The following is a 15,765-nucleotide window of genomic DNA, read 5'->3' as shown; positions in this document are numbered from 1 at the left end:
AACTGCATTGAATATGTTCAGTATGTAAAGTCAATCAGTTCAGACAAATTCATGTCAGATTTCAAAATCCAAACTTTATTGTCAATGTCAAATGAATAGCTCCAAAAAATATCTATATCCTAACACTGTATGTCTGCAATGGTCATGGGCAATTCAAAGTACCAAACATGACAAAAAACCTATGACATTACCATCACAAATCCTACTTTATTTTCTTATTAAACACAGTGACTTGGTCATACTGCAGCGGCCAAAGAACAGTATTGGAGGCTGGATTTGTACACACACACAAAATACCTCATGCTGATGTCTGAAGATGATACATAAGTTGACACATTTTAAAGCTGCATTGGTTTGAGAAAGGGGAGGCTGATGAAGGCTGAAATCAGAGGATAGGCTCATTGTAATGCATGAAATGGAATGAGGAATGGTATTGAACATTCCATTCCTCATTCTCATTTCTGCCTCCACCAAGTTCAGAAGCAGATCCTGAATACAGATCCACTTTTTGGTTAGAAACACTGCATTACTAAACACACCCCTACCAAGGCTCCAGTACCCCCAGAGCCCTATAATTAGACTACGGCTAATTTGAGGACTGAGCTTTGGTGAGGTCCATACATGTGTCTCATTACAGTGAACCCACTGGCCTTCCCACACCCTTGGACCTGGGTTTACTCACTTATTCCAGTTCCAGTAAATGTTTTTTGTTAGCCTGAAAACATAACTGATAGAAATGTGATGCAAACTGAAAATATCACCTCAACATGAGAATAAGAGAGAAGCAGATCAGTTCTGCAACTCTGAAGAAGCCCCTGGAGTTGTGGCCTGTTCAGACAGAGAAACAGTTAAGTGCCTACTTACCCCCGTTCATTCTCAAAAGTCAATGCCCACTGCAGGGGCAGGACTCCATTGCCATCAAACAAGAAAAGTCGCAAATGATTGACTGTAAAGTAGGCAGTCCAAGTGACTGGAGAAGACGGTCACCAAATCAACAGTCAACAATAAACAAACTGGGAGTGCCTGGGTGGCGTAACTCACTAAGTGCCTTGTAACCGCAGGGTCCCTGGTTCGATTCTGGCCATCGCCCTATCCTGCATGTCATCCCTCCTCTCTCTCACCCATCCTTTCTGTCAATCTCTATTGTCTATCCCCATAAAGCAGAAATGCCCTAAAAACATATTAAAACAATAAACAAACTGGCACACACACAGCTTTGCATATGAGACAACCGGTGTACTGTGGCCTGGCCAAGAAAACATAACAGGGGAAGTAAAGTGCTTGACTTTATTAGTTACTGCAAGCAGTGTGGATCGTCTTGTAAATAGCACCAATGAGGCAATGATGATATCCAACATAATGGTCTTACGTTAGGAGAACACTGACCACCATGTGCTCAGGGTTACATATACTGTACACTCCACATTGCACCACAGTGACTGAGCTATGGAAAGATAGGTGTGCTTATGGTATTGGCACATCAAACAGGGAGCTGGATTAAGAGTCTTGCCCAGACAGGGCATGTGCCAGTATGGTTAAGAGGTGGAGGGTTCAGGGAGGTCTGAGGTATGGTCACGAGGAGCCCGGTTGGCCTCGGATCTGCAGACGGCTGAAGTGTGCCTCCCTCAGGACTTTGTTGATGTGGTCGTACGAGGTACTGTCACCATGGGAACCCAATGAGGTGGAGGAGGTATCCTCTGACGCTGGACTGCCCTGGGAAATGTGGTTCTTCTGGAGTTGTGCGCATAAGCTGGTACTGGCACCCGCTGCACTCTCTGGACTACTGATCCCACTACTGGTGTCACTGCTGGACGACTGGAGCACAGGGAGAGATACAAGGACAATGAATTGCAGGAAATATCGTGAGTTTAATTCCCTGAGCATAGTAAACGCTCTTATCCATAGCTACTTAGTGTGTGTGTGTGTGTGTGTGTGTGTGTGTGTGTGTTTGTTCACTCACCTCTGAGTCCCAGACATCTTGTCCAACCTCAGACACCAGAGGGCGACCCTCCTGACCACCTCCTGACCTTTTGGCCTGGGGGTTCAGCTGGTCCCCTTCACCCTCACAGCCACGCCTTCGCTTCCTAGGCAGGGAATTCATTGTGTGAGTTAAATTGTGTGTATGTGTGTGTGTGTGTGTGTGTGTGTGTGTGTGTGTACATATAGTACCCCAAAATAGAGACGTGTATCATGTCACACATGGTGGGTTACATGACCAGACATGTATGTGCTCAAATTATCAGTTGAGGGTATCATTTATTGATCCCTTTAAACCTTTCAGTGACAAACAGAAAAAAATCATGTGAGATATTTCGAAACTGACGGCTGAGAAATCAATCAATTGCTGTAAGCACAAAAACAACTGTACTGCATGGAAGCTCCCATTCACAGTCTCTCCCTTTAGAACTATTTGAATAATAACTTTGGTCAACTCACCTGTTTTCGGTCAACATGTCGACGATTCTCGTCAGTACTATAAGTCACTGTACGTTTCTGAGAGTTGAGATGTCAACGGAACGAGACCTCCTTCGTCGCTTTTGGGTCAAACACGCTATTCTTCTTCTATCTATAGATTAGAATAGATATAGAATAATAATAGATAATATAGAATAGATTCCTGTCCAGCTGGCTCTCTCTCACCACCACGGAGGGATCTCACAGCACACAGCTAACCAGGCGTATCCTGAAACGATCAGCTATCGTGGGGGAGATTCTCAATGTTATTTGACCAAGACAAGGAAACCCTGAGATAATCTAACTCGCTTAGCTACAGTACAGTGTGTCACTCTGCCGGAGATACTGGGGCTAATTCGGTCAGAGAGCTAGCTTAGCTTACCCGTTACGCAATGAAGCATCAGTACAGTCCGTCAGTATCAACGGCAGCTAACAGCTAGCTGGGGGGTATTCCATCAACATCGCTAAAAGAAAATCCAGGTTTAGTCTGACAAGTCTCGCGAGAGTTCCTAAAAATATCCAGGCATATTCTGATAAGTCTCGCGAGAAGTTATCAAAAATAAGCCAGGATTTTCCTTTAGCGACGTTGATGGAATACCCCCCAGGTTAGCCTAGTAACGACACAGAAGCTAACGACAGACTGTTCCAGTCTCGTATTACTATTATACTATTATGCGCGTTGATCACAGCGTTGTTGCTTCTGTTTGACGGCAGTCAAATCTAAACAATCATTGTTTACAGCACAGAACAAACAGACAGGTCTTCTATCTTCAACCTACCCCAAGGCAAAACACACAATTTATGTCCTATCTTTTCTCCACCAGCCCCAGCTGATAGTGTTTACATGACGTTCGATCATGACGTGAAGGCTCACTAAAAGGCTGCGTTCGTAAATTTGCTCTGGAAATCCCGATCAGCACTCATGGAATGCCTCTTGTCCAATCGAATGACTTGATCCCTTTGTGACGTTGACCCCCGTGTGCGCTCCGGCGCTCTCAAGGGGGATTTACGAACGCACGCGCTAAAGCGGAAGCAGAGTAAATGCGCTTCTGTCAAATGTCCAGTTGACAGTTAGGCAACATTTTATAATAATAATAATAATAATAATAATAATAATAATAATACATTTATTTTATAAGGCGCCTTTCATGGCACTCAAGGTCACCGTACAACAACAAATTTAAAAACAGTTACAAAATTCAAAATACAAAATACATAGAAATATACAGTATTAAACTTAAAATGTATCCAAGCATACATGGTATGTAACTCCAGTCAAGTAAGGAGTCAAGTTTTCGGAGGTAAAAACGTATTTTTGTTATCGTCTCATATGTATACAGCATTCCATTATAGTGATTGTAATGTTTTTGAGACTTTCTAATTATATGGTAATAATATACAGGCTACTGTAAAATATTGTGTGGATTGTAGGATGCGATTCTCTTTAGTCACAGGTGCATGAGGAGTCAATGTCATTATATTCCTACATTTACATTATCTCCAATGATAAATTAAGGCTCTTCAAAAACCCTGTACCTGCATATGATGTTAAAAATATATAAATAATAATCCGTGCAGGCTTTTAGTTTATTTAGTCTCAGCCCCACCCATAAGGGTTTGATCACAGTCACATCTGTGTTTCACCTGTGTCTCATCTGTACTGACAGATGGTCCTAAAGTTGGCCTTCTTAGGCTTTGATCTAGTTTGATATGTCCTCCTCAAAACCTTACCCCAACCCAATGAACTGCACTCATATAGTATAGCACATTGGCCTCTCGTTCACCCATTTACACACATATTCACTTTCACACACCAATGGCGGTAAGATACCATGCAAGGCGCCGACCCGCTCATTGGGAGCAATTTGGGATTCGGTGTCTTGCCCAAGGACACCTCGACACGTGGCCAGCCGGAAATCTAACCGCCGAACTTGCGATCATTAGACGGCGGCTTTGCCTCCTGAGCCACAGCTGCCGTCAACCAAGAAGGGATTAACACACAAATTACCGTAGATAAGCTTCCAGGGCACCTTCTCCTGTCTCCCCTGCACCTGTCCCATAGATGCAGGTCATCCAGCACCCCACTGAGAGACTGCGCACTGCCCTGGTCTCCAGCCGCCATGACCTGGCCGAGCGTTACTGCAAATACAGCCGGGAGGAGCGGCAGCTACTGGAGGAGGGTCTCCATCCAGGGGACAAGGGTCTGTTCCAGCCCATAACTGTGCACTCCGACTCAGACTGGATCCCCTCACACCCGGAGGAGACGCAGGACTTCCAGAGCTTTTACAGCAACCCCTACCGGAGTACCCCCATCAAAGGCCGCTGCACTATCTACATACAGACTATAGGTGTGTGCCCTCTCCTCAGACACACAAGCCCACTAATCCTCACTCCTAGAGGATATGCACTGTCTATATGGAGATATCTCGTTTCCCAGCTGTTGCAAAATGTATTTATTTGTCAACCAAATGAGTGAATCAGAGAACGTTGTAATTAGCTGGCACATCATGGCTAGGCTTATTATGTTCAAAATGAACTAGGTAATTAGGTAATTTGTGCAGTTTTATGTTTTCGGTGACAGACAAGACAAGTAGAGAAACGGAACTAAGCTGCTTGTGGTTTATAGCTGTCATTATGACTCAGTCTGCACCCTGTCTTAACTTAGCAGATGTGTGTGTGCACTCATTTTAATACTCTCTGCTCAAGCAACCACAAAGAAGGCATATAGGCCTACCGTACATACTGTACACCAACAGGTGCCTTTTAGTTGATATCACCCAGGTGGTGTATCCTGCTGGTAGACAAGGTCCATATGTCACATACCAGAGAATCATGTCTGTTCTATGCTATATCCTAATGTTCTCTAACACTTATCTGAATATGCCCATATCTTTGATTGTATAGTGATGTACTGTATGTTAATTAAGCTTAATTCTCAAAAAGATTTGACTTGACATTGCTGTTATTGCTGTTTTCCCAGGTTCCTTTGGGGAGGTAGAAGCTGAAACTGGCCAGTATGTAGAGTGGCTGAGGGAGTATTGCCAGGCCTTTTATTATGGGCTGGCAGTAAAGCTGTTACCCCCGGTTACCGTGGCCACCACAGGCTGTTCTTTCAGGATCAACAACAGTTCACATAACCTGCAAATCCATGCAGGTGAACCTGTGGCTTAATCGCTTGTTTTAGATTAGCTGTTTTTGGCCAGGTTGGACCGTGGGTATACTATAGTTAAACACAGCATTTTTCAAGATAAGTGCAATAAAAACTGAAATAATTTCCACCTCTTGTTTTTGTCCAATTCAGGGGATTTGCTGCGATTTTTGAAGAAGAGAAAGCCTAAAGATGCATACTGCATTGTGGGGATCACAATGATCGACCTGTACCCCAAAGATTCCTGGAACTTTGTGTTTGGACAGGCCTCTCTCACTGAGGGTAAATAGTGATTTTAAGTATGACAAAGATCCAAGGTGGTTGAAACATTGCAACAGTAAACAGTAAATGTGTAGTTAACCCCACAAAATCGTCCCCCAAATTTCAGAATCCCAACCTGCTGTTTTAATCTCATAATATGGGATTATCCAATTGCTGCCACACCCTCCTGTTTATTATTGCATCATTGCATTAGTGCATCTCATAATGACAGTGACATCCCTTAGAGACCCCTTCTCCTATAGTGTGTGTAGATTTTACTTGTTTGAAATGTTTACATTGTTATAACTCTAGTATTCCAGTAGATGGGGCTATACTCAAATGGGAAGAATATCTTTACAGCACATAATATTCTAATGTACCTGCTTTTTTCCAGGATGTTTGATCATTCTACATGCTCAGTTGTTGGCATTGAAATGTATTAATACTTGATCATTGTCTGAAATGTTGACAGACACAATAAATTAGCAGGTAAAATCGTATTAGTATTATATTTATTTTCAATGTTAATTCTTGACACTTGACACCTTTCCCTTTTACTTTCCAGGGATGGGAGTATTCAGTTTTGCCAGGTATGATGACAACTTCTACGGCAGGAGTTATGCAGGTCGTTTGGAGAAAGGGAGCAGGCTTCAGCACGGAGACTTCTCTGTGTTTGAGGGGTACTACTCACCTCCCATCACCAGCACTCTGCTGCTCAGGTCCTGCAAGGTGAGTACAGCAGAGATTCCCTCAACCCTGATTGAACAGATCTGTTAGATATGGGTGTATTGGATATCTTGATGCATTTGTTTTGCTACTATAACCAAAAACATAAAGTGTGCCATTTTAGAGTCATGTTGGGATCTCATGTGCATAGTGTATGCCCTTCCCTCCAGTGGATACATTTAAAAGTAAAATTACTACCATTACTATTTCTTTATGATTTACAGTATGGTGTTTTTGATCAGAATCAGAATCAGAATCAGAAGACTTTATTTGCCTTGACATGTAAACATGTTAGGAATTTGGTTTGGGACAGTGGAGTACGGTTTACAGCAGGACAGGTGCAAGACAGGACAAGACAGTGCAAACCAACATCATAGTGCAAGAGTCATAAATAATATAAATATAAGAAGTGCAAAAATCAAGTGTTCAGGTGTTCATGTCCAGACAGTCCAAAGCTCTCTGGGTGGGGGTGGAGGGAGGGTAGATAGATAGGGGTCAGGTCAGGGCGGGGGGCAGCAGCATTTAGGAGCCGGATGGCTGTGGGGAAAAAGCTGTGTGCATGTCGGGCCTTCACAGTTTTTAGAGACTGCACCCTCCTGCCTGAGGGGAGCGGGGCGAAGAGACCGTGTCCTGGGTGTGCGGGGTCAGCCATGATCTTCCTGGCCCTCCTCAAAGCCCTACTTTTAAACAGGGCCTCAAGGGGGGGCAAAGGGCAGCCAATCACCCTCTCTGCCGAGCGTATCGTATTTTGATATAATACCTGTTGGTTGTGCTATTTCGATATGCCTTTTGAGTATTATAAACAAACTAAGAAGTACTTAACACAAGAATGTGCTTTGCTCCAGACTGTCACCCATGAGATAGGCCACATCTTCGGGTTGAAGCACTGCCAGTGGCTACAGTGTGTCATGCAGGGCTCCAACCACCTGGAAGAGTCTGACCTCCGACCCCTGGACCTCTGTCCCATCTGCCTACGCAAACTGCAGTCATCCATCAGCTTCAAAATGGCTGACAGATACAAAGTAACTACACATCATTGACTAGACAAATGTATTGCGTGTGCTGACTGCATTCTTGTTGCCATTTATCATACACATGGTGTCACAAACACATTTTCCAAAGACATTTGTATAGTTCATGTCAGATTAAGTCTTCCCATTGCAGGCCATTTCTCACATTTGAATGAAGCTGTATGTCATTCCTACAGATATATCAATGAGCTGTTAACATTAAAACAAACATCCTTCACCAACAGTGAGTTGAACTGTAACCATTACCATGTTAACCTCATTACAACAGGCTGTGACATCATGTACCATGAACCACAGATGAAAGACACGGTTCTTTAGATTCACAAGATGAGAGAATTTAGTCAACCTTTAAACTGAGAGCAATCTTGTTAGGCACACACATGTATTAGGACTGAACACCAGTACAGTAGAGAGACTGACGTTTCTCTGCATGCTCCCAGGCCCTGTTGAGATGGATAGAGGATGAGGAGGCACCACCCAAACCTGGCCAGCCCACGACCTCCCTGCCTGGGCCCCACTCCCACAAACCCACCCAGGCCTTCCAGACCTCCAGGATGTGGCTCGGGAGATGTCTGGAGATACTAGAGGACGAGATATTGTAGTCCCTCTAGTTCTACATGAACTCACTCTAGCTCTACATGGATGGAGGTATAGGACATGGAATGAAAATGGAAGGAAATGGATGGAAGTCTGTTACCCCCAAACCAATGCCTGGCCTTACACATGTCTTGATGTCCTCCCTGCGTAGATTGGAATGAGTTGAGTCGGTGTGAGTAAGACCACCAGAGGAGTAGGTGGAGCTAGTGCTTACTGACCCTTTCAGACCAACAAGGGGCCATTCAGAAGTGTCTGTGCATTGGGTTGGTGCTAGTGGGTGAATTGGACGTTAATCTATGTAGTTGAAAGGTACTTAGGTATTTAGTTGCAAGGTGGTTCAATGCACACACATGCACACATTGTAATTGTAAAAATCTATTTTTTATTGATACAAAATGTCCTTGATTGTCACATTAAAAACACACTGGACAACATTGTGCTATCCAGACACTGTAAACCATTTGAATAAAACACAATTTCAAACAACATCAATTCAATTTCTCATGAACATAACTTATATAAAATAAAATACTGTTGAATGAGTAACATTTTCACATCTGCTTTCCAGTCTTAAAATGGAACAGTATTTATCACTGTATCACAGTATTGTATATTGTATATATCACAGTATTATATATATATATATATATAATAATAATACTATTAAAAATATGTATACAGTATATATATATATATATATATATATATATTATAATAATACTATTAAAAATATGTATACAGTATATATATATATATATATATATATATATATATATATATCGACAAGTCCTACAGTACAGTATAGTATAATCTATAAAAAATAAGACACTAAGTCACCATCTTTTCATTTACACTTTTCATTGATGAGCAAAACAACAGTATTTTTTTGTGGTCATGTTTCATAAGACACTGCAGCGTTGTCCTCTCATTTTAGGACAAAACTTTTAGTTTGTGTTGGACCCATCTTTCTTCTAGGATGTACAGGAAAACTTAAATCTGGAAATCAGGATCTACTGAAAAGTGCTGGTGCTCAAAACTCAACAGAATATGAAGTACAGTATATATAAAGAAAAGACACTGTCATTCACAAGTGCTTTAACACTATTATGATTTTGTGTATAAAAATGCAATAAACAAAAGTAAAATAACATCTCCTGTGGTGATGTTTAAGGCTACTTGCTGTTAAGAAACACACACAGTATAGCTTTCTGTGCAAGGTCATAGTGTAGTTTGAAAACTCTGCAGACTCCTCTAAGATGGCAGGGATATCACTAACCCATGCCATGGGCATTCTTTCTCCATCCATCCATCCATCCATCCATCCATCCATTTATCTGGTCTGTGCTCTCTATGATGTACTAGCATCTCACCATAACTCTTGAGATACATCTACTGATAAAACACCCTTATGGCATTGTCACCTGAGATGTGCATCCTCAGGCAGAGCTAATAACAATCTGGCCTTATGCAAGGATCACATTGTGGATGTCTTTGTCTGGGGCCCCCTGCCCCTCACAGAGATGCACAGGGTTCGCCTGCTCCACACTCAGGGGTTCAGGTCTGTTGTGGCTCCCCTTCCGCATGCAGGGAAGGCCTCTCTTTGCTGGTCTCACCATCCCCAGGAACACGGCCCCCAGACACATGCCCAACGCACAGGAGTAAAACGCAGAGCCATAGTTCTGAGTCAAGTCTACAAGAAAACCTGGGAGTTGGGGGGGGGGGGGGGGGATGTAGACATACTTTTTATTTAGTCTCATTAAGATTAACAATCTCTTTTACAAGAGTGACCTGGCCAAAATAGCAATACAAAAAACAACATAAAACAACATAAAAACATTTAGAACATAAAAACACAAGCTCTACAGTTAAAACATACATTTAACATTGAAAGGATTGAGGGAAAAGAGGTGCAATTAGGGGTCGAAACTGCGAATGAACTTTTTTCCTTCTAAAATGGTGAGAGAGATGAAATACGATCGGAGAGAGTTGAGTCTCAGTCTTACCTCCCAGTGGGGGTCCAGCCAGCCCTGCGAAGCTCTGCATAAACACATAGACCCCTGCAGCCGACGCCATCCTCTCTATGCCCACCACGTCCTCCTCAGCCAGCATGGGTATATGCGTGGACGTCACGGTCCCCATAAAGAACCCATAGAGCCCACAACACACTGCCAGGCCCCAGAACTCCCACACCAGGGTAAAGGCCACCAGCACCAGGCTTAGCAGGACCACACATCCCAGCAGCACCAGGATCTTCCTCTGGCGCAGCTGCTTCCTACCCAGGACCCAACCGATAGAGAGGCGGCCAAAGAGCTCGGCCACGGCCATGGCGGAGAGCATGTAGGTGGCACGGTCACGCTCTACGCCACGGCTCACACTTAGCTCGATGATGTAGAGCTGCGGGGCGAAGAAGCCCAGAGTGGCGAACAGGCCGAACAGAGAGTAGCAGATGAAGCTGCCTTCTCTGAGAACAGAGAAGTCCAAGAGTTTGGACCTCTGAGTAGACCCTGTGTTCTCTTTTTCCCTCTCCTCCTTCTCCTTATCCCACTCTCCCGTCTCCTCTCTCCTCGTTATCTTCTCCTCTTGCTTCCCCCACTCCTTGCTCTCCTCCTTCTCCTCTCTGAGCCCTGGGGCTAACTTTCGAGGCTCCTCCCTCTCTTCTTTCCCCTGCAGAAGTGTCTTCTCTTCTGAGTCACGGGGGGCCTGGACACCAGAGTCCCGAGCACTAAGGAAATCACTGTTTGAACTCTTTGGTGTTTCGGAGCTGTCTTTTATGTACGAGTTCTCTATAGAGACCCCTTTAATAGGTGGGTTTTCCTGAGTGTTTAGAGCCTCCACCTCTTTTAGTGCCAACCCCCCTGTCTCTGTCAGCTGGGCTGCGTCGTGTTTGATGATGATGGGCCGTAGCAGAACTCCACAGATGATGACGGTGCCCTGCAGACCTCCTATCACCATCAGAGTGTACCTCCAGCCCATAGAGTCCCTCAGAGCAGAGAATGCTGAAGAGGGGGCAGAGAAGCAAGGAAGGTTTGTGTAAACTTGACGGGTAAGCGAAGTGTGTGGTCATTTAATCACCAGCTCTCCTATGAGTTTCACTCACCTGGGGCCAGGGCAAACACGGAGAAGGACTCTCCTGTGGAGGCGGCAGCTGTGACCAAGGAGCGTCGGTGGGTGAAGTACTTGGACAGGATGGTGACAGTGGGCAGGAAGGTCAAGCAGTACCCCAGACCTTTCGATGTAAGAGAAGACACCTACTAGTGACTCAGTGACACTTAGTATGGTGGACACTATCTGGTTTTATTGAACTTTGAGGAAGGCCCACCTGAGACAATTCCAAGGGTGATGTACATTTGGTTGATGGAGTTGGTGAAAGCACTAGTGATGGTTCCCATGCTGATAAGGAGTCCTCCAATCATAACGACAGGCTGGAACCCAAACCGATTGGTCATGACAGAGGAGAGAGGAGCTGAGGGAGGGGAAATTTCTGGTTATCACTCAGACATCACACAGCTTTTTCAGGTAATGTAACTGTTATAAGGAGATTATTGTCATCCTCAGTCAGGTGGCCGGAAATTACATTGATCACTCAGAGAGAAGGTTGAATCGTAATCATTGATTTATGCAGATCTGGGTTACATTCTCTGTACAGATCAGAATCAGAATCAGAATCAGAATCAGAATCAGAATCAGAAGACTTTATTGCCATGACATGTAAACATGTTAGGAATTTGGTTTGGGACAGTGGAGCACGGTTTACAGCAGGACAGGTGCAAGACAGGACAAGACAGTGCAAACCAACATCATAGTGCAAGAGTCATAAATAATATAAATATAAGAAGTGCAAAAAACCAAGTGTTCAAGTGTTCATGTCCAGACAGTCCAAAGCTCTCTGGGTAGGGGTGGAGGGAGGGTAGATAGATAGGGGTCAGGTCAGGGGGGGGGGGCAGCAGCATTTAGGAGCCGGATGGCTGTGGGGAAAAAGCTGTATCCTGTGTTGTTGACCATTGCTGTTCTGTTCTGCTGACCACTAGGCAAGTCTCCTATATCCTTAGAGTTGTGCCTGCTCCTAAAGCTTGGATTGTTTACTTTTGGTGACCTTGGTGACCTCCGCCATCATCATCTGGTTCCCCGCTGCAGCGGCTAAGGACAAGGCCAAGCTGCAGCGGGTGATACGCTCGGCAGAGAGGGTGATTGGCTGCCCTTTGCCCCACCTTGAGGCCCTGTTTAAAAGTAGGGCTTTGGGGAGGGCCAGGAAGATCATGGCTGACCCCGCACACCCAGGACACGGTCTCTTCGCCCCGCTCCCCTCAGGCAGGAGGGTGCGGTCTCTAAAAACTGTGAAGGCCCGACATGCACACAGCTTTTTCCCCACAGCCATCCGGCTCCTAAATGCTGCTGCCCCCCCCCCCCCCCCCCCCTGACCTGACCCCTATCTATCTAACCTCCCTCCACCCCCACCCAGAGAGCTTTGGACTGTCTGGACATGAACACTTGAACACGTTTTTTGGCACTTCTTATATTTATATTATTTATGACTCTTGCACTATGATGTTGGTTTGCACTGTCTTGTCCTGTCTTGCACCTGTCCTGCTGTAAATAGTACTCCACTGTCCCAAACCAAATTCCTAACATGTTTACAAATAAAGTCTTCTGATTCTGATTCTGATTCTGATTCTGAGAGTGGGCAACGCCTCATATCAGTAACCTACTAAAGCGTTATGCTAGACCTACTCACAATGTTGTTTGCATTAAATACAAGAAAACAAATGAAGATGCCTGCCTGCCTGCCTGTCCACCCGCCCATCCGTCCGTCTGTCGGTGACTATGTGAACCCTGAAGCGTACCTGTGAAGGTCATGACGAACACACAGATGGAGATGATCCAGGACACACGACTGTTGCTCTCTGCAAACTCTTCCATCAGGTCCTGCAGGAAGATGCCGAAGCTCTTGATGACCCCGTAGGTGAACACCTCCACCACGAAGAAGGCCACAGCCACCACCCAGCCCCAGCCCCCGTCAGGGGCCTCAGAGTACACACAGGGGCCCAAGTAGCGCTTCACTCTGAATACCCACGCCATCATGGCTGATGCTGAGACAGGAAACAATAGCGAGGTAAATTCAGTGTAGAGAGGAGAGTGATTTTGTAGGATAAGACTGGAATGAAAAATGAATAGGCTACATGGGTAAAAGCTACTACTACATATGTTGTTATTAGACTATGGTCCCCGAAAGGTGATGATGATGATGATGATGATGATGATGTTTTTTCCCCCTCTGCCATAAGGACTCTCAACACCTGACTCACTGCACTAACCCTGTACTACCCACGTACTGCACTTTATAAATTGTAAATAGTTCTTGTCTTGTGGTTATGTGTGTACATGTCCATGTGAAAGTTATGTGCAATGTGTGTATGTTTTTTTGACACTGCTGTATTGAGCTTTCCACCTGTACCGAAAACAAATTCCACCGACCTAGGTCGTGTGGTCATTAAACGATTCATTCATTCATTCATTCATTCATTCATTCATTCATTCATTCATTCATTCATTCATTCATTCATTCATTCATTCATTCATTCATTCATTCATGATGATGATGATGATGATGACTGAATGACATTTTTGTGAAATCCCTAAAATTAAGTTAGGAGTTCTTTCTATGATTCTGAGATTTTGCAGTTTTTGTATTGGACAGTATGGACACTTATATTAATTACTATAATTTAGTGTAGCGTGTGTGTGAACGCGCACTGTAGCCCACACGTGAACGCTCACGTCTTGCTGATATTGCGTCTGTGCTTGCCTGTCCGAAGATTCGGATGTAAAACTGCAAAAGTGGTAATTCACAGATTTAAAGTTACTCTGAGATTGTATGAAATATATTATTGAATGTTGAACAGCATTGTTGAAGTCTGTTCTCTAACTATTCTGAAATGTTCTAGGCTATACGTTGCTTATCGGAAACATTGTTGCTGTCAGACTGCATTTAAAACATGAATACTTTGGAACACAAATCTACTTAGAAGCAACTGATAAAGTCGCTCCTGGGAAAGCTTGTTTCCCCCTGTGTCACGTTTGAGTCTGATCACACATATAAACGGTTTCTCTTACTTATACGAACTATGAATTTGCTCTCCCGGGCTATCTGCCTTTAAACACAAGTCTGCTTGTATGGATCCACCCCACCGGTACATCTAGGTCACAGATAACGGTTGCAGTTCATCCCTGTAATAAGAGAAGAGAGAATCAATAGGCTATACAATCCAATACTGTGAAACGTAAAGCTCTCTGAGATAATAATCAAATCGTTTGTGCTTCCCATCTGTCTATTGCATGTTATGTTTCTGTGTATTTCTAGGCCATCCAGAGTATCCTAGGATCTAGTAGGACCTAAGCTCCCCAGTAGCCTACTTTATTTGCAATAGGCTACTATTTGGGCCAGCTTTGAGGTGAGAGTTCTTTCCACAATACCAACCGAGAGGCTTTCATAAGCTGCCCAAGCATTTTTTAATCAGCAAAGTTTAGGCCACTGTGAAGTCATAACTACAGTGCACTGCTGGTAGATTTAAATGATTGTAACTACTAAATCTCACCTTGAAAAAGCTGACAGCAAATAAACCAAAATCTTACTGAACACTGAAGTCCCCCGCCAGCAGTCAAAGAAGAGGACATGTCATATACCATAACTGTCTCACAAGCTGTCCTATTGTTGTGTTTTTACAGCAAAATTAATATCAGGAAGTAGTCATTGGAACATAATAGGAAGTCAAGTCAGTTCCTAAATATAGGCTTGAACTTGAACTTGAATGAAATTCACTTTCACTGCAACTTGATCAGGTAGCACAGAGTGAGTAGGAGAGAGAGAGGGAATGACAGCGTTTACTACACATGCCTGCCTCGGGTATGCTGTATTGCCATTGTAGTCAATGGTCAATGTGAGCTGCTGTGTATAGGCCTATAGACTGAAATTGTACTGTACCATTTTGTATTGTTTGCCAGATTAGTATTTCATCAGAATCAATATTTCCCTGTCAGGCAGAATGTTTACTTCATCATGATGGTAAAAGGAGGATTGCGTAACTCTTACCTGTGTCAGAGAGAAAAGACATCCTTTCTTAACTGAAGTGCAGTAATCCAGCGTGCTGTAAAGTTTGTGCATGAAACCAGTGACAACCTTTCTTGCTGCTCTCACACCCACGCTCTCTCCCTCTCTCTCTCCCTCTCTCTCTCTCTCTCTCTCTCTTTCCCCCTCTCTCTCTCTCTCTCTCTCTCTCTCTCTCTCTGTGTCTCACTTGCTCGTTCTCTCTCTCTCTTTCTCTCTCGTTCTCTCTCTCTTAAATACACACATGAGAAAACACCAGAGGGTAAAGGGATCGGGTTACATTCTACTAAATCAGTCTACACTAGCCCCCCTGCTCCCAATTACTGTAAGGGGCTGCTGTGTATGCTGTGTAGTATGCTGTGTAGTATGCTGTGTAGTATGCTGTGCAGTCTAACAGAGGGTCTGTGTAGTAGAGGTCTGCAAGCCCGACGGACCCGAGGGTGCTC

General features: G+C 44.1%; 4 protein-coding genes across 6 annotated transcripts in view; 2 read left to right on the top strand and 2 right to left on the bottom strand.

The window, feature by feature from the left end:
- Nucleotides 1–54: 54 nt before the first annotated feature.
- On the bottom strand, nt 55–3,273 carry LOC308167227 (protein VCF1). Its single transcript, XM_080541611.1, has 4 exons — nt 3,234–3,273; nt 2,437–2,566; nt 1,961–2,084; nt 55–1,815 (listed from the first exon to the last, which is right to left on the bottom strand). The coding sequence occupies exons 2-4, from the start codon at nt 2,451–2,453 to the stop codon at nt 1,573–1,575; spliced, it is 384 nt and encodes a 127-aa protein (XP_080397737.1). The 5' UTR covers nt 2,454–2,566; nt 3,234–3,273; the 3' UTR covers nt 55–1,572.
- Nucleotides 3,274–4,516: 1,243 nt separating this feature from the next.
- On the top strand, nt 4,517–8,222 carry amz2 (archaelysin family metallopeptidase 2; the record flags this gene model as incomplete). Its single annotated transcript, XM_080542295.1, has 6 exons — nt 4,517–4,802; nt 5,435–5,608; nt 5,756–5,884; nt 6,429–6,592; nt 7,435–7,611; nt 8,061–8,222. 6 exons carry the CDS (start codon nt 4,517–4,519, stop codon nt 8,220–8,222), a joined length of 1,092 nt encoding a protein of 363 aa, XP_080398421.1.
- A 742-nt stretch (nt 8,223–8,964) lies between these two features.
- On the bottom strand, nt 8,965–15,483 carry LOC308167079 (monocarboxylate transporter 7-like). Its single transcript, XM_080541439.1, has 7 exons — nt 15,305–15,483; nt 14,329–14,442; nt 13,059–13,304; nt 11,537–11,680; nt 11,315–11,443; nt 10,221–11,213; nt 8,965–9,919 (listed from the first exon to the last, which is right to left on the bottom strand). Exons 3-7 carry the CDS (start codon nt 13,294–13,296, stop codon nt 9,681–9,683), a joined length of 1,743 nt encoding a protein of 580 aa, XP_080397565.1. The 5' UTR covers nt 13,297–13,304; nt 14,329–14,442; nt 15,305–15,483; the 3' UTR covers nt 8,965–9,680.
- arsg (arylsulfatase G) overlaps nt 14,042–15,765 on the top strand; it is an 8,358-nt gene continuing 6,634 nt past the window's right edge. For 2 of the 3 annotated variants that reach the window (XM_080541440.1, XM_080541443.1), the window contains exon 1: nt 15,581–15,644. The gene's annotated coding sequence lies outside the window, so the exon portion shown is untranslated. Of the gene's footprint in view, nt 14,056–15,580; nt 15,645–15,765 lie in introns of those variants that run through there. The other variant, XM_080541441.1, reaches the window with a different exon arrangement.

This window comes from Nansenia antarctica (assembly GCF_963989245.1).
Source record: "Nansenia antarctica genome assembly, chromosome: 11".
Taxonomy (NCBI): domain Eukaryota; kingdom Metazoa; phylum Chordata; class Actinopteri; order Argentiniformes; family Microstomatidae; genus Nansenia; species Nansenia antarctica.
Note: the sequence above shows the minus strand (reverse complement) of the source record. Positions and strands in the feature narration are given on the sequence as shown.

Bases quoted from the DNA above. Each gene is read 5' to 3' on its own strand.
- LOC308167227 (XM_080541611.1), bottom strand. The intron at 1,816-1,960 runs GTGAGTGAACAA...CCTGTGCTCCAG, and splicing joins AAGATGTCTGGGACTCAGAG to TCGTCCAGCAGTGACACCAG.
- LOC308167079 (XM_080541439.1), bottom strand. From the start codon at position 13,296: ATGATGGCGTGGGTATTCAGAGTGAAGCGCTACTTGGGCCCCTGTGTG. The intron at 11,681-13,058 runs GTACGCTTCAGG...CCCCTCCCTCAG, and splicing joins GTTCGTCATGACCTTCACAG to CTCCTCTCTCCTCTGTCATG. The intron at 11,444-11,536 runs GTGGGCCTTCCT...TTACATCGAAAG, and splicing joins CACCCTTGGAATTGTCTCAG to GTCTGGGGTACTGCTTGACC.